This window comes from Chlamydotis macqueenii, chromosome 6, assembly GCF_036417535.1.
Source record: "Chlamydotis macqueenii isolate bChlMac1 chromosome 6, bChlMac1.mat, whole genome shotgun sequence".
Taxonomy (NCBI): Eukaryota; Metazoa; Chordata; class Aves; order Otidiformes; family Otididae; genus Chlamydotis; species Chlamydotis macqueenii.
Window position 1 is genome coordinate 501,833 of NC_141561.1, and position 23,428 is coordinate 525,260.

General features: G+C 41.4%; 1 protein-coding gene across 1 annotated transcript; it reads right to left on the reverse strand.

The window, feature by feature from the left end:
- Window positions 1-1,962: 1,962 nt before the first annotated feature.
- On the reverse strand, window positions 1,963-12,059 carry DAPL1 (death associated protein like 1). Its single transcript, XM_086751501.1, has 4 exons — window positions 11,933-12,059; window positions 7,584-7,671; window positions 3,557-3,620; window positions 1,963-2,227 (listed from the first exon to the last, which is right to left on the reverse strand). The coding sequence occupies exons 2-4, from the start codon at window positions 7,655-7,657 to the stop codon at window positions 2,108-2,110; spliced, it is 258 nt and encodes an 85-aa protein (XP_086607627.1). The 5' UTR covers window positions 7,658-7,671; window positions 11,933-12,059; the 3' UTR covers window positions 1,963-2,107.
- Window positions 12,060-23,428: the final 11,369 nt, after the last annotated feature.

A 23,428-nucleotide genomic window follows, 5' to 3' on the forward strand; every position in this document is an offset into this window, starting at 1 on the left:
TCCCACAGTATTTGAGTAACTCCTCGCAGCAGGGTGCAGCTTACCACAGTTACCCGTTTCTACAGTGTGCCAGGATACGTCCCATCCCTTCCAGGCACCAGGAAAGGGTGTTCAAATGGTTTCTCCCCCAGGTACACCTTAAGCACGAATTGGCCAGAACAACTGGATGTCTAGTTAATCTAGCATCCAGGGGAAGGCTGGGTATAACCCAGGAAAAGACAATCCTTTTCCTACAAGATCTCATTTTGCATTAAATCCTTGGCCAGAATATAAACAAATTTTCAGAAGCAGATTACTTCGTAGAAAGTAATGTTCATAAAGGCCCTCAGAATCAGATCCTAAAATTCTTCACTAGCCAATGATTTTCTTCAGAAACAAAAAGGATAAAGATCGGAATTCTAAAGTTTTTACTAATATTCTCTGTAGGGAGCATGTATTAGGCATTGACACGTTAGAGTGCATGGTGCTATTTTTGTCCTTGATAGCATGAACAATCATTTCACACATGATGCACAGCTTTAACTCAAATCATGTTTCATCACTTACAACTTACATTCATATTGATAGTTGTTTACATACAGTCAGCCTGGGGAATGGAAAGTGTGCTATATATGATATAAAAGCAGAACTAGCTATTTTCTAAATCCCATACCTACAACTTAAATATCCATAAAGTAATTGCTGTTGTTCTCCAGGATAATGGTAACAATATTTTACAAGTAGCTACCAGTCAGTTTAGGAGCATGGGAGAAAAACCAGTCTTTTTCATAGGAGCAGCACTAGTTTAATTTTTCCTGCTAAAATTTAATTTTCCTACCAAATTATTTATTGCACATACTACTAATCACCACCTCCTGTGATAATAATTTAATCTTTAATCAACATATAAATTTATTTACATTTTATGGATAGATGAAATGAAGCAGACATTCGTGTTAAATGGTAACACTAATGCTGTGTAACCCACCTGGGATCCCTCTATTCAAGAGAGTGTTTCACAGGTTTGTAATAGATTTCCACTGCAGTCACGTGGAAAGCACAGAATAAAGAGAAGCGTCATTGACAACATGAATATTTTGAGCATCACCTTTCATATTAAGTCTGTTTGGACTCCCTGACTACAATTTTAGTGGCATATTCATCTGCAATCACTACGTTAAAAAAAAAGTCCCAGCAGAATTAAATTCAGTGCAAGAGGTCAGCTGAGCTGCCCAACCAGCTAGGAGCAGGAGAGCGTATTACCCTCTAGATTGGGCAGAACCAAATATATCTATTATCTTTTGCTGACAGTATAAGCAGGCAAGGCTCAAGGATACTTCCTGTACTTGTATTTACAATTGCTCCTCCCTACTATTAAGCTTGACCCCTCAAGACCCTGCTACTACCAGTCCATGCTCAGTCTCATCGCTTCTCAGTTTTATATCCCGTTCTAACAACCTTAAACTCCATATTCAAACCACTGCATTCTCGGCATCTCGACTCCTCCCTCATATCTGCCCTCTCATCCCAGAGGTTCAACTCCAAGTCAGGTACTTCCTTCACTCATCCTTCCCAGCCCCAAAGGGGTTCACCCAAACAGACCATTTTCACTTGGTTCTTCCTACTGCCTGGATCCTAGCAGAGGAGTCTCTGCAGAAGAGCTGGATTTCCTTACAGAAAGAAATGCAAGAAAAAAAATATTTTTTCCACTGCATGGACATCTTTCCCAGGACTTTCTGAAGTTTCTTGTTATTCGGTAAGCCATGCTTATTATTCAGCAAGGCATACATTCAGCATGGAACACCTCAGCCTGAATTAAAACAAAAACCATGCCTTTCAGTTGTGACCTGCTTTCTTAGGATCATGTTCACACAGTAAGTGAAGCTGTTAGAATTCTTGGTGTTGAGTAATTACTGTACACTAGTAAAATCAGGTTAGGCAGAAGCCATGATATTTTAATAAATCCCAAGTACATTTAGTAACTATTCTTATAAAGTATTTTATTGTCAGTAATAGAAGTACATTAAGATACAAGGCACACAGCTTTTTATCATTTAACCACAGTGTGCTAAATGCTTTTTAGAACAGAAACTCACTTTTGACAAACATGAGTATTTTAATGAATATCTTAACATTTCCGTGGCTGTTGAATGATGTAAATTCTTTTAGGCAGTATGAACTTCTCCAAGGCAGGCTGCGGCTTTTGGTGAGCCACTTGTAATGCTGCTGCATGAATTTTGTGGCTCATCTGTAACATCAAAGGAGGGGTAAAAAAAGCTGTGATAAAATACAGCTTTTCTGCTATTCTTTTCCTAAATTCCATCACATGAAGTAGTTTAAAAAGAGTGGTAAAACTTAACTCCACAAAAAGTTCAAATGATCACTAATTATCGCTTTCTAAACTACTGAAGAAGCTTCATGTATGAGATTCTGGAAACCAACAGGAGAAGGAAATGGTAGGTCAGAACAGAGGAGATAAGGGCAAGTGGAAGAAAAACAGGATGAGTTGTATCTGTTCTCCTTAAACAAGTCTAAGCAAAAATTCAAGATCTACATACTAAAGCTATAATCACATCTACTGATGAAAGGCTTATGTTGAAATGATACAAGTGATGTTTTACCAAGCTCTATGGATGAGGAACTCTTGTATGCTTCAGAATCTAAAGACTGCAAGTGTATGAAAAACAGATGGTAACTGTCAGATCTTCAGATTAGCATGCAAATTAAAAAGCTGCTTGTTGAATCAGCTCTTGTAAAGTGTAGGTGTAAAATTCTGCATCGACAGCCTAGCAAGAGATACTGGACAGTAGTTGTAAGCATAATGATGAATAGAAGGGTCCATCCACAGCTTTGCGACACAGAATTTTAAATGATCTCCTAATATGTCCAAGGGTGAAGTCAAGAATACGCTCTACTATCTAATGTCAGGCCGCAGGTGAAATAGCTGCATCCACAGCAACAGCGGAATAAGCTGTGCCTGTTGTCTCGGGGATCACTTACAGTCATTTGGCATTAGCTTAGCATCTTGGCATCCACTGTGCACTTGTCAGTGACACTACTCGCCTCCTTCAAGAAGCTATCTTTTTGCTTCTCTAAGTTGGACCCTTACAGAAGTTAAAACATAGTGGTACAAAGAACTGGAGACTAGGTTTTGTTCTGGCTTGTAATCCCAGCTCTGCCACAAGCTTACTATGTCACTGATAATTCTTCCCCAGATTTCAGTAAATCTAAATTGACATACCACTTTAAAAAAAGGACACACCGTAATATCTTGCTGTACTTTTCTGTAACAGGTATACATAACTACCCTGGGGCTACTTACTGTTAAATAGGAATGGAATAAAACATAGCAGAGTAAGGAGGGTAGCATAGTTACATTTTAGCCATCTAGCATTTCAGCCACACAACCACTGAAGAAATAAGATCATCTCAAGATTATCTAGTGGTAGATGACAAATCTACAAAAGTCAGATTACAGCAGTTTAAAAAAAAAAAAAACTTTTTTTTTTTTTTTTACTGTTTAGCTTTATGGAGAAGCCCTGACAAACACCTATCTTGTTCTTCCAGATGTACTTACTTTGCTCAGCACTTCTGCTAGCAAGACTTCCATGTTCTGAGTTTTTGAAAAACTGGCAATAGCACTGTAAACCAAAAGAAAAAAGTATTCAGCATTTCCATCTCACAGAAACACTTGTCACTTTCATTTTCCAGAATTAAAACATTTTGTAATAGACATTTAGGTTTTGGAGCTAAATCCTTTTAATCACACTGAAGACTATATAATATTTTTTAAAAAGTATGCTGCCTCAAAATAGAACAATGGGAAATCTGTGTTGCAGGCTGTTTTATTTAGGTATAGTTTTATATAAAAATCTCTATATAAAATATCCTTAAATATCTCAAAAGGGTTCTGGTTTGTTTTTTTTTCTGAACTGTGGAGTAGCTTCACAGAAGCTGAGCACTGATATCCAGAACTACAAAATATGACTTTGTAATTTTCTTGATTCCAATCTAGACCCATGAAAAAAAAATTCGCCCTCTGCTTTTGGAGTGTTTCCTTTGACAGCAGCAATTTACACAAGATTATCCCATTAACTTCTTCATATTCCAATGAGGAACAGCCATGTTACCAATATTCCACAAATAAACAATCTGTGGATATGAAATAGTTTAGTTCAGCAACAGGAAGAACAGCGGATTGCATATTCTTCTGATGGTATCATTATTTGCAGTGACACCTCTGTATCTTAAAATGGAGTCAAGAAAAATCTTTATTACCCTTACACATAGAACCCGATACCTCAAATGTGACTCGTGGAAAAGCAGATATTGCTTCAGCTAAGTTAGTGATTCTGTGGATCAGGCAAGATGTGTTTCATGCTGAAATTTCCATTTAGCAATCGATACAGTTTGCCACACTGACAAATATAAGTTATTCAAGGTCTGTTTATGCCACTGAATAACTATGACTACGGAAAACAGAGCAAAACCAGCAAAATTCCACCCAGACAACTTGCAATCAATGAAAATAAAAACCTTCTACCTCCAGAAAAAGCACAAACAAAAAAAAAAAACCCACAAGTCAAGCTACTAAAAACCAACAAAAAATCCAAGAACACACCAAACTTTGAATTGTTTCTCTTAAACAATGAGGTATAGCCAAATGTAATGTATTGGCAGGCATCTAGTTACATTCTATTATGGTGTGTATTACATAGCAACTTTAGAGTAAGCATGCTTTTTATTTTTAGAACTAACTCTCAAAGCTCAGCTCCTGCCAAGACCCATCTCAGCTCTGAGTAGTAGCCACTTTAAGCCTCTCAAATAATCTCATCTGAATCAGAAACTTAGAAGCAAGGAGTCTGTATATGACAGCTACTAAACTACTTTACAGAGTTCTCTGTGACTGCAGCCTGACAACGAAATCCATCATCCCAACAAGGTACGCATACTATTCTGAGTAACCACTGATTCTGGCACAGAGAACTAGTAAATAGGAAAGAAGTCAGTGTCACTGGCTCAGCTTTGTTCCAAAAATTGCATTTTAGGTTAGTGTCGTCCAAGCCAGTGAGGAGAAAAACACACAAAAACCTACAGTGGTGATTTCTGCAGCCTGCGAAGAAATAGTGTCAATATGTCAGTATTAAATATGGCTAAACCCAGTTAATTTAAAAGTTTTCCAGCCAATTACAACATTTTAGAGGAAAAAAATAAAATCACATCTTGGTCCAAAAACTGAGTTCAGCTGTCAGTCTAGTCACAAGCTTCTCTTTTAATTCCTGGCAAAATAATCTGTTTCCCCACAATGTTACTAGATTACAGTACTTTGTAGTTACTGTCAGATACTCTGATACTATGATTGCAACGTACACACAGACATTCAACTAAAAACGAAGCCTTCTTGACAGCAGCTAAAGATATTCAAAAATACCAGAGGTAAAAATGTTTCTCAAAAGTAATATAGGCAACTTAAATTGAAATGTGTACAAAAAAGTAGGAATCAGAGCAAAGTCACCTGGACCGCTTGGCTATCCTGTCTAATTCAGCCTTTTAAAACGGATACCTGGGTACTACAGAAACTCCATAGTACAGGTGGCTCCTTTCTTACAGGTAAAAAGTAACTGATGTCCCTAAATCCCCAGTAGCGGAAGGAATAATTCACAGCTTTCAGGGTAATTCCAAGATATGCTTTAACAAAGACATGATTCTAGAGCTGCTCGCAGTTTGGACAGGCCTCTTCAGTAAGCCCAGAGCAAGCTATTATGAGGACAATACAAAGGCTGCCTAAAGGGAGTTCTGTTCTTAAGAGATACAACAGAATATTTAATCTTGTTTTGTTTCAGTTTATTTTTTTATGCATAAAACTAGTCCCAGATTGGGACTACAGGAGAGGCAGCTACATCCAGACAGAAATCAGAGCCCACTCCTACAGGTAAAAATATTTGCTTACAAGTGCTTCTTCATAGCAAGATGACAGAGTCGCTTCTGCAGCAACAACAGGTGTGTTTCCTGCCCATATCTAATAAAGTAATGCTCAACAGTTTCCAAGAGAATGAATTCCAAAGGGAATGAAATCCTCATCTCCTGCTCACAAGAGTCTACAAGATCAGACGGTGTCCTCCTCTTGGAGCTGGGCCACTGAGCAACAAAATTTCAATGTTTTAGATGGCTAGAGAAAAGTGTACACGAGGTGCAGGAGCACTCATTAGGAGGATATCCAAGTTCCAGTTCCAACTTATGCATTATTTTGAACAGTGACAAAAGGGACACAGATATTAAATGCACAGGAGTTACAATGCTGAGTGGAAATTTAAATTAACTGGCCCAGGCACAGCACTTTAACCATTACATTTTGTCTTATCCTCACAAATCTGAAGTCTTTTTCTACGAATCTTCACCAGCAAGCATCTAGCTCACTGGTGAAGGCAAGTGACACAGCAAGGTACATACCATTTTTAGCTGACAACAGGCTAAAATTCAGGTCTTCCATTTCCTCACAAATAGCCTACTCATCATTTGGAGGAGTATACGTACACCGCTTCCGTGCACAGCAAGGGCGTAGCTATCAGGACACAGCAGATTTGTTCCAAGAGCAAATCACTGGATCAGGCTCCTTTGAACAAAACGTTAGCATTGCACTGACTGGTTTCTGAACATCACACCAATTATGAAGGGTGCTAGGTACTCTGCAATAACTAGGTATGCTGCAAAAGAATTGTAGGCTCTTGATGGGAACTTTTTGTGCAAAAAAAGAAGGTATGTGGTGAGATAAGGAGCATCTAAACTGGGTGGCCACTGAGAAAGCTGAAAATTGCAACAGAAGCAAAAACCTGAGTGTCTAAATCCTATTTAGACACTGGGTTCCATTTTTTATTTGGACTCTAATGCAATTTCAGGAACACTACAAGTCATTAAAATTTTACCCTCTTATCCTTACATTGGTCAAGTTATATTTAAGAAAAGTGCATGCATTTTAGAAAAAAAAAATTCAGTCTTTATTTGAGAAAGCTGTAAGAAAATAGTTGTTTCGATGACCACTTCAACCAGTCACTGCTACCTTATTCAAAAGCAGGAGTATGCCTTCTTTTGGGGGCAAAATAGCTTGAGTAAGCTTATGAAGTAGAAAACAGGAAAAGCCAAATTAGATTTCAGATTGAAATAGGAGACGTAGCCTATACAGCAGATAATAGACTCTTTGTGGGTTTAATTTCATTCAGAATGAGGACAGCCTAAAATGGCTTTTTACTTCACTGGAAACTGTTTGACCATGACTTTATTAGGTACAGGTAGGCAACACATTGTTTTAATTTCTGTTCCATAACACATGACGATAGAGAAGAGATTCAGCCTTTGCCTTTTGATGCAAAGCATTATCCTTTGGTTTTGAACTTGGGTGGGCTTTTTTTGTTTTGTTTTTGGTTGGTTGGTTGGTTTGGTTGTTTTTAAAGTCAATTAGTACCTCAAAGTTGCCCTTTAGCTATAAATTGCACAAGTTAATTTAAGAATTAAACTCTTCAGAGATTAAGAGTTGTTTTTGTTTTCAACCATGATACCTATGAACTTCAGTTATGGGGCAGGAGGGAACAAGCCCTGCAGTGCAATACCTTGTCTTTTCTTTTCCTGGAGATTTAGCCTTTTTCTCAACAGGTCCGTTTTCTTGCTTTTTAGACACTCTCATACCTCCAGCTTTGACTGCAAGAAGAAAATAAAATTTATGTAAAAATATCTACAGAATTACATACTACATTATGTACACTTAGAGAAGAAAAAAATACTTATGCCCCCGATAAGTGTTAACAAGAAATCATCTTTCAGTATTTAACTCAACTCCATTATTCACTTTTAAACACACATATACACAGAAATAAGCCAAAGAGATCCAACAAGGACTTCAAACTTCTGTGTCGGGGCATATTCAAATCAACTCCCAAATACTATAATCAAGAAGTCAGAGGGGTTTTGGTCACTGCTAATGGTATTAAACCTTAACATCTTATGATGTTAATATGCATTCTTTCCCCATAAATCTCAGTCGTAATAGCTTCCATTTTACATTTTAAAAAGCAAAACAAGCCTCTAACCACTTTCAGATTTTCAAACAATGTCACTAACAGCAATAAAGGTTTCAGGATTTGCTCAAGGTATTCTACAATAAACCTAATAATGCAGATAAGAACCAGTTGCATACTTCTCTTGTACTTGTGTTCTAACATGTTTAATTATATTTTATTAAGATATCTGCCAATCACAAAACCAATTAGCACTAATTACGCTACAGATGACCTAACAATAACAATTTAAGTTCTGAGACATGTCAGAAAATTCAATTCTGAATAAAGAACATGTAAAGTTATCTAAGACATCTTGTTGAAATAAATACTTTTCCCTGTTCATGAGGGTCTTTTGATTTTTAAAAATGTGAGAATAAGAAAGAACAAACTTAGTATGCATTTCTCATTATTTTGAATAAGTTGCTTCATCTTACAGCAAGGTTCCTATTCTTACGAATAATCAAGACTAGAGTTTTCAAACTGAAATATTTGGGGGCAGGAGTGAATAGGGAATGGAGAAAACTTTCAATAATTACTCAGCTGAGTAACATGAGAAATATATTTGGCCTTCTTTGAGGGAGCAGATGTGTCCATCTGTAACCAACATTCATTTTCTATGAAATCTGATTACTTCCCCTGTATTTCCTGGTTGCAGGTTTAGTTTTAGAAACAAGAATTCTCCTTCAGTCACGTCCAAAGCAGCCTTACAGTACTGGCGTTCTGCAATATCTAGACTTGGCTTTTCTCTTTGAAATTACATACACACAGTTAATTATACTGCTGTATAAGCAGCAAATGAATGGCCTAGCCGTCTTACAGCTGCAAAGACACTAGAGATCTAGACTAATCCAAATTATTCTGGGGGTCTAACTGCAAAATGATGTCTCCTCTGAGATGGAAGCATCAACCATTTCCAATTATCTACCAGTACAAAGAATCAAGATCCTAAATACTCTCAGCTCACAAGGTGTGAAACTCTTCCTTGTCCTCCTAAGTGGGAGATAACATGAAAGGCATCTTTAAACAAGAATGACAAAGTAATTAAAAAAAAAAAAAAAAAAAAAAAAAACCCCACAACAAAAAACCCAAACAACCAAAGCCATGACACAAAAAACCCTGGAATATTTCAAGATCTTAGACTGATGTCTTCTTGACATCACATTTCTTTTATAACAAGTTAATCCAGAACACCAATGCAAGTTATCCCAAGTATTCTTTCCCAAGTACACTTCCACAGCTTGTTAGGTGCTTAGATTTTTTGGCTTTTCAGGAATGAGTCAAACTGCAAATGGCAACCCAACTAAAATTCTGGAAGTAGATAAAAAGCATAACTCAACCTAGATCCATGACTTTTAGTTTGGGGACCTTCACTAAGCACAAACACGCAGGATTGACGATTTCTAGATACAAGCACTTTAAATAGTTTTAATTTAGCAGGGTGAAGAGATGCAGACACACAGGGAGGCAGACACATTTTAACACTATGGAGCTTTAGAAAAAGCACAAGGGGGAAGCTGGGGTGTTGGGGAGGTGGGCAGGAAGGACAGAGATATCCAAAATGTGAAAAGATATGTAAACATCAAGTGACCAATCAGGAATTATCTCTACCACCACCAAGCCCACAAAAAAAAAAAAGTTATTTATAATTAGAAGTAATACAGGAGTTAGAATCATAGAATCATAGAATGGTTAGGGTTGCAGGGACCTTCAAAGGTCCCCCCTGGAAGGAGCAGGGACATCTCCCACCACATCAGGTTGCTCAGAGCCCCGGCCAACCTGGCCTGGAATGATTCCAGGGATGGGGCACCCACTGCCTCTCTGGGCAACCTGGGCCAGTGCTCTACAAACCTCAGTGTAAAAATTTTTTTCCTAATATCTAATCTAAATCTACCTCCCTCTATTTTGAAAGTTATTTCAGTCTTTTTACTGACTTGAAAATAGGTGCTAGTAGCAGCTGTCAAACCTGCTCATACCCATCCATGGCAGGGGATGAAGAAGAGTTAAATATGGATGCACCAGAAAGCTGTTTTGTAATTTGTTTTTTTCAAAGCAATTACGAGATGTCAAAGTTTTAATATAGACTTCAATTTTTTTTTAATTTTTGTAAGTGCCCTGTAAGCCATGTAATCTAACAGTTAAGAGTTAAGAACTGACAAAAATTTTACTAATCGCAATATTTAAAACACCGTATGTTTTTAAAGAAAGAATAAAAGGAATGAGGAACATTCCTCTTCTCCCCCCCCCCCAAAAAAAAATAAAAATCCCCAAAACAAAAAAACCCAACCCAGCCCTCAAAATGGCACTGAGTGCCCTCAAAGGCACTAAGCTCTGTTGAGTCCCGAGGTTCCTATGGATGCTATGGTCAGAATACAGGTGTCCACCTTCAGCCCGCTTGGTTCACCAAGGGCACAGCTGAAACAACGTCTTCCGGCCATCCCTACTCTTCTGCCAGAGGTGGTCACCTCCACTGCAGTGACACGTAAGCCTCACCAAGATGCAATTTACTGTCATGTAATTTAAGAAAAACCAGTACCCACACGAGGTCACTGTAGTGATTTAAAGGCCCTTTCAGGTGCAACTCCATGGTCCCTGACAGACACATAGACACAAAAATCCAGGAAAGGGCTAGAGAAAAGTGAAGCTGCAAAAAAACTGCATCACAAATTCATGCAAAGGCATGCTTAAAAAAAATAAACTTTCGAGAAAACAAAACAGACTTTAGGGGTTCGATGAGACACACAAGTTATGCCTTGTGCTCTTCGGGCAATAACTGCTCTTAATGAAGCGGGGTGGGGGAGGCAACGATGACACCCTAACTGGCTTAGGCTAAGCAGCGACTGTCCGACAGTTGTAAAGGCTAACTCTGCATCAGCTCTGTGCACGTACGCAGGACAGGCGGGGAAGAAACCGAGTACTAACGCTAACTCTGTGTTTTGAGATCCTAGCTCCACAAACTAACGAACAGGCGAGCGTGGCAGCGGATCACCGCCTGTGTGCATTTAGAGACTCTCCCGCAAAGCCAGGCGTGCGTTACCCACCCCGCACGGCGCCCTTACGCACCAGCCGTCGGGCAGCGCACCAGGCTGGACGGGCCAGCCCGTACGCAAAGGCCTCGTTCGGTCAGGAGAGAACTCCAAGAAGGGAGGAGGGGAAGTTTTTCACGTTGCGACAGGAGGTGAGGAATAAGACTGGAACACTAAAAAAAATATATTTAATTCGGACACCGATACCCATTTCTCTCGCTACTGCTCGGTAAGGCGTTCCCGATTAAGCGCGCAGAACCTCACGCCGCCTGCTCCACCAGACCCAAAGCGAAGCGGTTCAGCTCGCATTTCCTGGCGCGGGTGTAGCTCAGCCGCCGAGCAGGGACGCCTCGTGGAACGGGCTGAGCACCACCGACGGGATTTCCTGCCGCCCCGGGGCGAGCTAAGGTACACGGGCGCCTCGGAACGCTCCCCCCGCAGCGGGTCCGGCCCCGGGCCCCGCGACCCCGCGACCCCGCTCCGTCCTTCCCCCGCCGCGAGCAGGGGACGGGGCGGCCTCGCCCGGTCGGCGCCCACCGGTCCCGTCCTCCCGAGCCCGCGCTGCCGGCGCCGCTCACAGCCCCCACCGGCCTCGGCGGGGGCAGCCCAGGAGCCCGCGGGCGCGCCGGCTGCGGCGGGGCAGCGCGGCCCGGCTCGGCGGATGCCAGGCGCTACCAGGAGCCGCCTCTGTCGAGAGCGGTTGATTTCGGCGGCCGGGACCCGCCAGGCCGTCGCCGCACGGCAGCCCTGCGGCGCGGGGGCAGGTGGCTGCCCTCTCAGCGGAGGGGAGGGGAGGGGAAGCGCCTCTCCCACCGCCTCCCCGCACGGGGCGGCCCCAGCCCCTACCTGCGGGGGCGGGGGGGCGGCCCCGGCCCCTACCTGCGGGAGGCCGCCCGCCCAGCGGCGGGAACGGCGGCTCGCGCCTGCTGCGCGCCGTGGCGGGCCGAGGGAGCTGCGCCGGCGCGCGGGGGCCGCTCGGCAGCGCCCTTCTGCGGCTGGGGGCGGGCGCGCGGCGGCGGCGCGAGGGCGGGAGTGGGAGTGGCTCCCGCGAGGCAGCGCTGCGGTGAGCGGCGGCGGGCGGTCAGCGGTCCCCGCCCGGGCGGGGCGGGGCGGGCGCGGAGGGGCGCGGACGGAGAGGGTCCCGCGCGGTGTTCCCGCCGGTGGGCCAGGGCTGCTCCGGGCGAGGGGGCAGCGCGGAAAACACACAGGCTGCGGCCCGAGGGCATCCGTGAGCCAGGCGGAAGGGAGGACGGGAGGCAGTTAACCGGGGCGTTAGTGCGGGGGGACGGCTGTCCCCGTTCTGGTGGAAGCCTCTGCCACCTTCGTCAGCCCGCACCCCGGTCGCCCTGTCTTCATTGCGCTTTTCTTGTTTTGTCGTGGTTGTTCAGCATAGACTTTTAAAATCACTGTTGTAGGCTCAAAGTTTCCTTTGGTCTATTTTACTTTCCGTGGTATTTAGCTTAGAATTTTTCTCACTTGTGTGTATGTCAAGTTTTTTGTTGTTGTTTTTCGAATTTTACCATTGCTTTTATTGATTTGTTGTTTGGTTACCTTTTTAAAGCTGTTTTTCCTCCAAAAGCCGAGGTCATGCATTCGGCTCGTGTGTTTGGATATATTCCTTCCCATGACAGCTTTTGAACGCCCCGGGCGCTCCTGGCCTCATTTGACAGAGGGCTAGAGAGTGCAGATACAGTTCTGTGCTCTAAGTTCAGTGACAAATCAGTTTCTGGGTGGAGAAGTCCCTCAGCTGCTGCTGGTGCCCCGGCTGAGGGAAGGGCTCTGGTAGGCGTTCACGCCCTGGCGCACAGCGGGCAGTCTCAGTGCTGCAGGACGCCTCGTTTGGCGTTCCCGTCCCGTCGGAACCAAAGGCACATGCCGTTGTGGAAATTATTTTTCTTTCTGCTGTGGTAAAAATGGCTGAAAGAGTACATGGAAAACAATACAGAGACAAAGAAAAATGCATTCCTTTGTCAGCAAATGCTATGGGAAGATGCATAGAAAACATTGTTGAAGATCTGAAGAAACAAGTGTTAGCACACATGCATTGTGGGAGGTTTGCCATGCAGTTGGCTGAAAGTACAGATATTTCTAACATGTTTCAGCTTATGCTATTGCTAGACCTCTTTCAGTGACGACATAGACTAGAACCTTGTCCTGGTTTTGTTAGTGGGGGGGCCTAAGGTGGCAGCTGCTGTAGGAAACTGCTGGAAGTCGCTCCCCTTTGTCCAGTGGACTCGGCCGGGCCTAGGGCGGACCCGCTGCTGGCCAAGGCCGAGCTGATTGGTAGCAGAATGTTTCCTGATAACGGCTCTGCGATAACATATTTAAAAAGGGGAAAACAGAAAAAAAAAGGAGACGAGAAGAAGATGTGAAGCAGCTGAGCAGGGGCAGAGAGGGGGAGGCGCGAGCCTCGTGGGCCTTGCACCCCTCACCCTCTGGCCTCCCGCCGGGCGACTGACTGGGCCCGACTCAGCCCGCCCCGGCTGCAAGAAGTGGAGAGGAGATGAGAAGTGAAGAGATCCTGAGAGGTGTCTGCCTGAGCCAATTGTGAAGAATTTCTTGTGAGAGGAACGGCTGCAGACGCCAAGGTCAGTGAAGGAGGGGGAGCAGTAATGCTCCTGGGCAAGATTCCCCTGCAGCCCAGGGGCCCCCCACCCCCACAGAGGCGCGGAGATCAAAGTCTTAGACCAATATTTTTTAAAATAATGAAGCATATTCAAGCATATAGCTCTCACTAAAATATTATTATTGTTATTAATGTTATATTGTCCATTATTCATTTTGTGAGAGCAAAAGAAGTTTCTTGTACCATTAATAAATAAAATGGCATTGTCCAAAATAAGTGCCCTATAGCATCACCCAAGTGAAATGTCTGATTATAATAATTGTACAATGAAATGTAAGAACTGGAAGTACATAGAGCTAATCTGGAATTATTTATTTGCTAAACTTCTCCACAGTTTCATTTTCAGTATTTAAAACAAAAAGTTCCATTAAGGATGTATGTTTTAATGTTTGCCCTCTATGTTGTGAGCCATGTTGTGGCTGAAGAAATCTTCATCACAAGTTTTGGCATTTTCTTTAACCTGTCAGTAATTATAACCTTTTGTATTAAGATAATAGTACCTTCAGGCTCCTAGGCATAGTGTGCCATGATGGACAGGTAGAGTAGCAGGTACTTCCTACTCCATTCTTAGTATGGAGGGAATGGAGTAGGAACCAGACATCCCGAAGCAGACAAGTCAGAAAAGGGAGGTGTGGGTATGCATTTGTGTGCATACCTATGCATGTGTGCTGCGGAGTGAGAACAGAAAGCAGTACTAGAGTAGTACCAACACTTGCTATTTTATTGCGTTGCAATACTTGGTGGCTTAGAGACAGCTCTGAAAGCATTGCTCACAGTTCCCTGACTCATGCCAGAATAACCCCTGAGTCAGAGAGCAAGACCTGCAGGCCTTGTAGAGAGATTGTGATAATTTTATCTGCAAGCAGTTGCTGAAACCATAAAACATAAAGCCAAAGAGATTTTTCTAGTATGCTGTAAACACGTTCTGCTTTGCTGTGCCAAAGCATTTCATCACAAAAATCAGCTCTTTAGGGATTCTGAAAGCAAAACCTGAAAGAAGAAAAATCATTAGTCTCATGATTTTGGGGGATGGTCTTATTCTTGGATCTCAACAATTAAAAATAAAAGGAGGGAGAGAATGTAAAAATAGGATGTGATTAAGTGGACTCAGAAGAAGGGGGAAAAGAAGTAGAAGAGAACATAGCGTAGGAAAGCCCTAGGGATTTATAGCACAACAGCTACCTTATGGATGGCTACTGTTGGCTTGGATTTTTGAGGCAGAAAAAGTTAAAGGGCATCCAGTCTAAACGAGATCTGTTTGATACTTTCGTTCTCTATGTATGAGGCAGGAAATAGCTTTGAAATGCAGCAATTTCCTCCCTAGAAAAGCAACTTTGCAAATATTAAAGTCAATAATACTGCATGTCTCTGACAATAAGTGTTTAGCTTGAAATGGACAACCACAATTTTGACTGGGGAAAGAAATTCTTTCAGATAAAACAATCTGAAGGAGAGATAACAAAATAAACTTTTTCTGACATATTTGTTCAGTGGTAAGGGATTTTCATATTAATGTCATAACTTACCACAGAAGGCAGTCATGTAATACAGATTTGGTGTGCTGCCTAAAGCATTAATGATAAATAATAAAGTTTAGTGCATTGTACATATGTTCCAGAAATTCTTGTGAAAATCATGGGAACTTAGTTTAAACAAGAAATAGTAAGTTGATATTGTGCATTTCTTAGGGCATTAAATATAATTCACCATTTCTTTTTTTTTTGTTTTCTTCCACTCTCTCTCTTTACTTCAATACTTCTGTCACTTGTATACTTAAACCAGAAGTTGTTGTGAAGGGAAATCATATCGACGTAGCACTTGTCAGAGTACCTTGTTCTTGACAGGAAAGCCCTTAGCACTATTAAAGTATCGTAACATCAGCATGTAAATCTGATTTTATTTAATGCTTTAATTTATTTAGATTTTTTTTCTGTTGGAAATTTAGATTGGTTTGTCTGCGTGAGAGGAATGAATGAGAGAATGATTCTTCTGTGACCACAGGATAGTGCAGTTGAAGTCTCTTCCTTTTCCTGCCCTTCCTAGTCCTATTTCCATTGAAGTCTCAATTGCATAAATATTAGACTTCAGAGATGTTCATCTGATGCTGGGGATAGATTTCTTTGAATGGTAGTAGGCTGTGAATGACTGAATTAGGAATGGAATTTATAGCGTAATGGTTCTATGTATCTTTAGAAAGTGGCAGGTTTTTTCATAATGGCAGATGTGGGAAAGCCTGGGAGCAGACACAGAATTTTAACTGTGATAAAGAGACAGTAGTCATAGGAACGCTTTCTGAGTGGTGCTCTCAGCGCTCTGGAACTCTTTCGCCTTTTACGACAATTCCTTCTTAGAATCTACATTCTACAGGCAAGTTACTACCTGATTGCAAAGTTAGAGAAGTCACTTCACAGAATCAAGAATCAGCATGCTTCCAGAGCAGACTGTCTGATTACTTACTGATCTAATCTAGTTAGTAGCTATTAGCATAATTATACATCTAAAATGAGCACATCAGCACACGGGCATATCGAGTATCTTCCTCATGTATCATGTTTTGATTCATATCTGTGTTAAATCTTTGCTCGTGACTCTGCAGTATTTTCCCTTATCCACCTTATTGTTGGAGATTAAAATAAGTTTGCTTACAGAATGTTAAAATTAATTGTGTGATTGCTTAGAGGTAAGCTAAATTAGAGTTAAGTGTGGTTGAATTGTAGCTTGCATATAGCTTAGCATGAGTAGGCCTTGTTTAAAACTCAGCATAAGTGAATTTTAAGTGAGCTAGCAGGGATGGGTGTGCAGAAGAGGTAACAAAGGTGCACGAGACATCCATACATCTACAAGGTAAGGGGAACCAAACCCATGACTCAATGAAAGAGACCTTCAAATCAGGTAGCAGATAACAAACAAAGCTGTTGATAACTAAGGGGCCTTGGGGGCCACCCTGGCAACCAGGAAATTAGCAACCAGCTGCAAGCTTTGAAGATAAGGAGATGGCCTGTCAAGAGATGAGGAGGGGACTGGCTGAGGAGCAAAGTACTAACTGTCGCCAGACAGTGAAGAGTGCACGGGGGTGTGGACTGTGAAGGGTGTCATTGCCCAGGGGTTTCTTTGTTCAGGGTCTCTAGCAGGAGGGGCCCAGCTCAAGCTGAAATCAACTGTGTGATGGAACCGAAGGTCAGAACTCTTCATCGCAGCTGGGGCTAAGCCTGGATCCAGCTGCACCCAGGCTCCCTCCTGGGAAGGAGTTTAGAAAGCAGGGGGTTCCGGTCTGAATCCCGTGACTAGGGCACAAGGGTCTTCCTGGACTCTCCTTTAACACTTGTGGCCAGTATTGCTCATCTTCAAATGTCATAATTACTAATTTGTGGCTACTGATACAAACTCCTAGTTTTTATGTTTGGTAATTGAATGGTGAAATACTGCTGCTATTTTCTTAAGCTCAGTTACAGATAGGCAATACATTTTTCAATTGAATCAGTTTAGCTGTTTTTAAATGTTGCAGAAGAATGATGGAGACAAATATTCTGGTGCAGGTATATGACTTATTTTTATTAATATATACATTAATTTTTTTAGTTCTCTGTCCTGGTTTTTTATTATCTGTTTATAGTAGTTTAGCATAAGGTTAATGATGTTGCAGATACCATTATTGTTAAGTAACTAAAGCATGGAGAAGATCAATTAGTGAAGGCAGCCATATGTTCAGTGATTTTATACTGATATAATTGTTCCCTAGTGCACATATTATGCATCTGACAAAATCTGTAGGAAGTCTGGCTTCACATCTGTAAAGCTTACCTTTTTTTTGTAGGAAGCTTGAAAAGTTCAAGTCCAGGTTCTGACCTGGATGCCAGTTGTTTCACAGATGACAAGAGAAAGAGAAATGTCCAGGCACTGTGTGATAATGCTGGAAGGTAAAGGGCAATATCATTAAGGAGAAGATACACCTTACTGGCTAATTTTTGGTTATAGAATCAAACTTTCTTGACAGGATAACAAGAAAGACATACCTTTGTGTCAGAGCATAGCCTTAGACTGTTGCAGCATGGTTGTAGGAACACAGTCACAGACCTCCTTGCCTGCTAGGCAGAGCCAACTGTTGTTTCCATTTCCGTGCTTTTATACCCACAGGTCCTCTAACCACCATCAGGTGTCCCTTATCTTTTTCCCACCACCAGGTGTCCTCGATCTTGCTTTCCTTCTCTTAGAAAGTCCCTTATTTCTCAATCCTGTGGCTTCTGATATTCGTCGCTCCCAACACCTTTGTGATCATGTGTTTTACCCACCTAAGTGTCCTTGCTAAACAAAAAATAGTTACTGAGTAGTGGAATAAGTGAATCCATTCTAAGGAATTACGTTGCTACACAGTGAGCTGTGTGGAAGCCCTTACACAGGTTTCATGTCATATCATAACAGCAACACTTGTTTCCTCAAAGGTTAAACATGAGAATTCACTGCGTTTTGTTGCTGTTGAGCATGGCTTTGGACCTTCACCCTCAGAAAGCAGCTTAGTGGTGGGAAGCAAAGGAAAGTAAAATATACTTTAGTGTCTTGCAGGTTTTATATGTCATGTGATATTGAACTCCTTGGAGCTAGCCAACTGCAAACTACTTGTCATTATAGCTGCTTTTCTGAGCAGGTATGCAAAAGCAACTTTTTGTATTGGAGGGCCTAGCCACTAGAGGGCACGGGATATGCAGGAATCGAATGGTAACTTCGTACAGGACCCAGCTGTAAACAAGAAATTAACCTTTTTTCATGGTGGGTAGAAGCTGATTCACATTCTCCAGTAATTGCCATTGGAATAGCAGCTTTCTGAAACACTAGTGACTACAAGATGCTCCTTGGAAGCACATCAGTAAACGGGAAAACGGAGGGAGAGACCTGTTAATTGCCCCTGTTCTTGTTCGGCAGGTTATCATTTATAGCAGGGTTGGGGTAACGTTGTAGTGGTATGGAGCTAAAATGTAGTTGCTGTATTTACATAGAGGAATAAAAATGGAAGTTAAACAAGAGGAAAATTTATAGTGTTTGCAGAACATCATAAAAATTAGACAAAGGTGCTAAAATGGAATAATCAGAATTGGTTTTAGTACACCTTTTTTTCCTGTTTGTGTTGTTACAGTAGTTATGGGGAGATTCATCTTGCAGGCTAGATTACAGCTGTTCCTTGTTTGAGTGTAAGGGTGAAGATTGCAAGTCTCCTCTCTAGTTGCTACCTGATTAGCTTTTTCAAAGGCAATGTTGTACAGACAGAGTGGGTTAGTCCTTCTGTCTTGTGAGGTGCCAGTCACTTGGAAGAAAGTGGGGAGGAAACAGAGACACAAGGATTCCTTTCTTTTCCCCATCAGACTAGGAACTGGATCAGCCTGTACAGGACAGTAATACATTTTATGCTATGTAAACAACGTGTGCTGCAGACTGTGGACATAGAAGTCTTGGGGAAGTACGTCCTCCTTGTGACCTGGTTTACATGCTGCTGGGAAAGTGCAGTATTTGTCTGTACTGTGCTGAGTACTTGCTATTCTCCAAATGTAACTGTATAGATAAACTGCCACTAGATGGTGATCATGAAGCAGAAGATTTTACCATTTGTAGTGCCAACAGAGCTGGCAAGCTGAAATGAGCTTTCCCAGCTCTTCATATCTCCTCTTAACGCACAGGCTTTGTAAACAACACAACTTATACCCCTGTGCATGACTAGGACAGTTTCATGCTATTTGAAGAGAAGTATTCGTGTTGGCATGTTTGTCCCTGTATGTAGCAGGACAGCGGCTGTAGTGCTAGAGGGACAGGTTGTGTCTATAGCGCTATAGCGTCCAGCCAGCGTGTCCCTCTAGCACTACAGCAGGATAGTGCGACTTGCACGACACCTTCTGTGCCAGTTGGACCAACCAGGCCTTCTGACCTTGCTTGTTAACTGCCACCATGTCTAGCGCATGATTTTAAAACCACTCGGATTAGGGAAGATAATCACTGAGGCAAAGAAAATTGCTTGGCAGCTAGATCTGCAGAAAGTACTCAGAGTGACTTGGTGCTTTGTGCAATATGTTAAGTCAATGTGCTCTTCTCAGGTTGTAAATTTGATTTCAAATATAGGTAATTTTCAACCTTGTTAAAACAAATGTACTTACAAGTTTACTTATGTTAAAAAGTTTTTAAAAACAGCTGAGAGTGGTTTTGCTTGGTCTTTTTTACAAGCTCCCTTGTCAAAATTCATAAGTGGTGACCAGTGGAACAGGGTGGATGTTGCAGAGAGTAACAATCACGCGAATCGAGTAGAATATCCTTTGTAGCCCTTAGCATGTCAGGCATGAGCAGGGGTCAACATACCTATAAATGTTTAAAGTTTTTCTTTTTCCATTTCCAATGTTTGAATGTTTAATACTATCAGCAAGCTAGACAAATTCAAACTAAAATGTCTGTTTGATAATTGTTGAATGGCCTTATCCCCATTTCATAGAATGGGTTTATAATTGTGTGCAATATTTGAAAGGAGATAAATTCTCTTCTAAAACAACATGGTAACCCCTCGATGAGTGAGAGCTCTGAATAGGCTTTGGATCAATGAGTGTCCTGGAGAATTTACAGCCAAAATGAAGGAATGTGTATTTTGTTCCCTTATTGAGCGTTCATATACAAGGATTGATTTCTGGGCAGAGGGGACATTATCAACAGTAGTAATTCAGCATTTCATGTGATATCATGATCTCTGTTTCTTGGATCTCTCTGGCCATTTTGGGGATGCACAGGCAGATTCTGTATTTACGTAACTTTTTGAATAATTTTAGGATCTAGTCAAGTGAGCTGTGCTACAATGCAGTGACTCGATTATAAGCTTAATCTGGAGATCTTTTATATTTAATCTTAATGGAGAGCATTCTTCTCATAGCATGTGATCAGTTTGTGCTATTGGACAGGTAGGTAATTCACTTCACACTCTTCCTAGTCAAAAAAACCCAAACACACGAAGACTTTAAGAGCTAGCTGGAAATTACCACATTAACACAAGCAGCAGGATATTTATTCTTTTGCATGTAATTCATATAAAGTAGAACAGACTAGAAGGTGATGTTTAGTATTAAAAAAAATGGTATGTATAAAATATCAACTGATATTTAGGGTGCTCTGAAGTAGGAAGGATTTACGGTACCTGAGATTATTGGCCTGCTCTAGGATTCAGACCTGTCAACTTGACAGCTAAGGTCAGTGAAGCAGCTGACCCTGACAAGCTGATCCAGCCCTTCAGATGTCTGTAGAAATGCTAGTGCTGTAGTCTCCCAAAGACAGCTTTGCTTTTTACAGCACTATCAATCTCTATTGGCATGACAAAAAAAAAAAGTTGAATTTTGTTTCTTCCTGTGGCAGGCTAGTGCTCTTTGCACGAACCATCTGCAGGCAGTTGGACCAGACAGCTGTTGTGACCTTGCTTGTTGTTAGCTGCTGCCACACCCATTACAGTTTTTTGTAACCACTTTTATTCCCTAGACTCACCGCAGAAGCAAGAAGTTTCTATTTTTGCAGTTTAATAGCATACCTTCCCAGTGAATGCTGCCTTTCGGTACTTTTCCTGGCCTGCGCTCAGAAAGGATGTGTTCAACACCTGAGATGTCATCTGTCTGTGTTAACTAGTTTGCCCTCACTCTGTGGCAGTACTCCCCATATCTTTAAATAATGCATAGGAGTTGAGTCAGCTTTTCATGTGGTTTGAGCAGAAAGAAATGCTTCGAACCTATAAAGAGAACTGAAAACTGAATATTATGTACGACTGCCCATGTTCAACATCGGAATGGGCAGTTAACATATGATGGTATCTCTGAGAAGCTATTGCATTCTCTTTTTAAAACCCCATAAAGTTATGCTATTCTGATACTTTTTCTTGTCCTCACATCCCCCTCTGGAGCTTGTCTATAGATGTGATTAGTTCCTCAATTTTCTTTTTCAACTTTACTCTCTATTTTTTTTTTTTTTCTTAAACTCACTAGGTTCCACAGACAAGGGAAACCATTGTTGTAGTTGCTTGCATGAGCCAACGTGTCACTGAAGATTTAATGTGCAGATTCATAGCATGGCAAAGTATTTTAGTACAGATCGTCATCGCCATTGTTCTTTGAATTACTAAATCCTTTTTGCTATGGGGAAAGAGCCTATTTGAAAATATGTACAGTGACAGACTTCACGGTGGATGAGCAAACGTTGAGCTTTCTGCTCTGTGTGGAGGCTCCACCCTCCTAATAGTTCCTTGGTGGAGCTATCTAGAGGGTACTTGGATATGTAGCCTACCTGGTGTAGGTTTGTGTAGGATGGATGGTATGTTATTGTGAATATACCTTTCCTAACCTTCATTTTAATGGCAAAACAATTGGTATTACAACTTGATATCAATCAGGGGCACATGAAGCTTATTTACTGTCATAAACTCTATTGCAGAGCTCGCATTTAAGCAGACAGTATAGTGCAGAAGCAGCAAGTCAGTTTAAAGCAGGAGGCACCCCACTGTTACATGTGAGACTGACTGATACCAGTCAATCCTTTTTATAGGATAAGTAGTACACTCTAGTTGAGTACGCTGACGTAGTACAAATTTCTTAATTCCTATGTCCATTATTTTTTTAGAAAGTGATGCATCCACAGGAACTCTGCATTGGTGTCAGTCCAGATGTGAGTCATGGCATGGGAGATGTGAGCTTTAGGCCATGGAAGAATGAAAAAATATACTTTTCCAGCTTTTTTTTTCTTTTTTTCTCTTTTCGCCAGAAAGTTATACAGAGAATGTAACTGTTCCATAAGAGGGAGGTAAAACAAAATTACGCTAAAATCTCACAAAGCATTGTTACTTTTTGAGTAAACTTATTAAACATATGCAGAACTTAGAAAGATGTAATGAATCCTTTCTGTTCAAACACCCTCCTTGACAACATGCAAGGTTAAGGGAAAAACAAAGTATGACAGGTTTTCTGTATTTAGGCTCTTCATCTCTAGGTGGTTTACTTTCTAAAGACTTAGAAGTCTGGCTTCTTTGATTGGAAAAAATGCGTGCTGTTGCTTTTCACTTACTGTATATGCTCTAACTGCTGAAATAGCTGATAAAAAGTCTTTGGGATGTAGTGCTATGGGTGCTTTGTTTTGGCACTGCTCATTTTTAAATACTGCCATAATTGAAATTGTGCTCATGACAGTTTGAAATTAAAGTACACAAGTCTCAGAGAAGCCTCCGTGTTTTCTTCTGAAAACCGAGAACACAGGCTTTTGACAGTTAACGTTTACTCTGGGAAATAACCTATTCCAGATATTCTGCTGAAACTTGGACCGGGTCTGTGGAGCTCAATGAAGCAAACTGTCAGTGCGGTAGTTGAGTACTTGGTGCATGCTCCAAGTCTGGGTGTCACTTCAGTTTTATTTGTTTGTTTGCTTTTAGCAGTACGGTTTCAGCATGGATGTCTGGTGTGGATTGGATTGTCCTACAGCATGTTCACAAAACCCAGCCAGAGCTGTTGTTCTGGGCTTAATCTAGAAGTCCTCAAAAACGTTCCAGTGACACATTTTAAGCATACCTGATTAGGTTTTATGAAAATAGTACGTCTAGGATGATTACACTGGCATGTCTAATTGTGATGTAATTATCAACTCTACTGTTAATTAACATGCCATAAAGAAAGCTAAGTAAATATTAACTTTTTTTTAATTGATAGCCTGAAAAACCTGATAAAAGCATAAAGAAAACTCCATATTTTTAAAAAATACAT

Coding starts and splice junctions, on each gene's coding strand:
- DAPL1 (XM_086751501.1), bottom strand. CDS start 7,657: ATGAGAGTGTCTAAAAAGCAAGAAAACGGACCTGTTGAGAAAAAGGCT. Junction 3,621..7,583: donor CCAGGAAAAGAAAAGACAAG/GTATTGCACTGC, acceptor TTTGGTTTACAG/TGCTATTGCCAGTTTTTCAA. Junction 2,228..3,556: donor TAGCAGAAGTGCTGAGCAAA/GTAAGTACATCT, acceptor TTGATGTTACAG/ATGAGCCACAAAATTCATGC.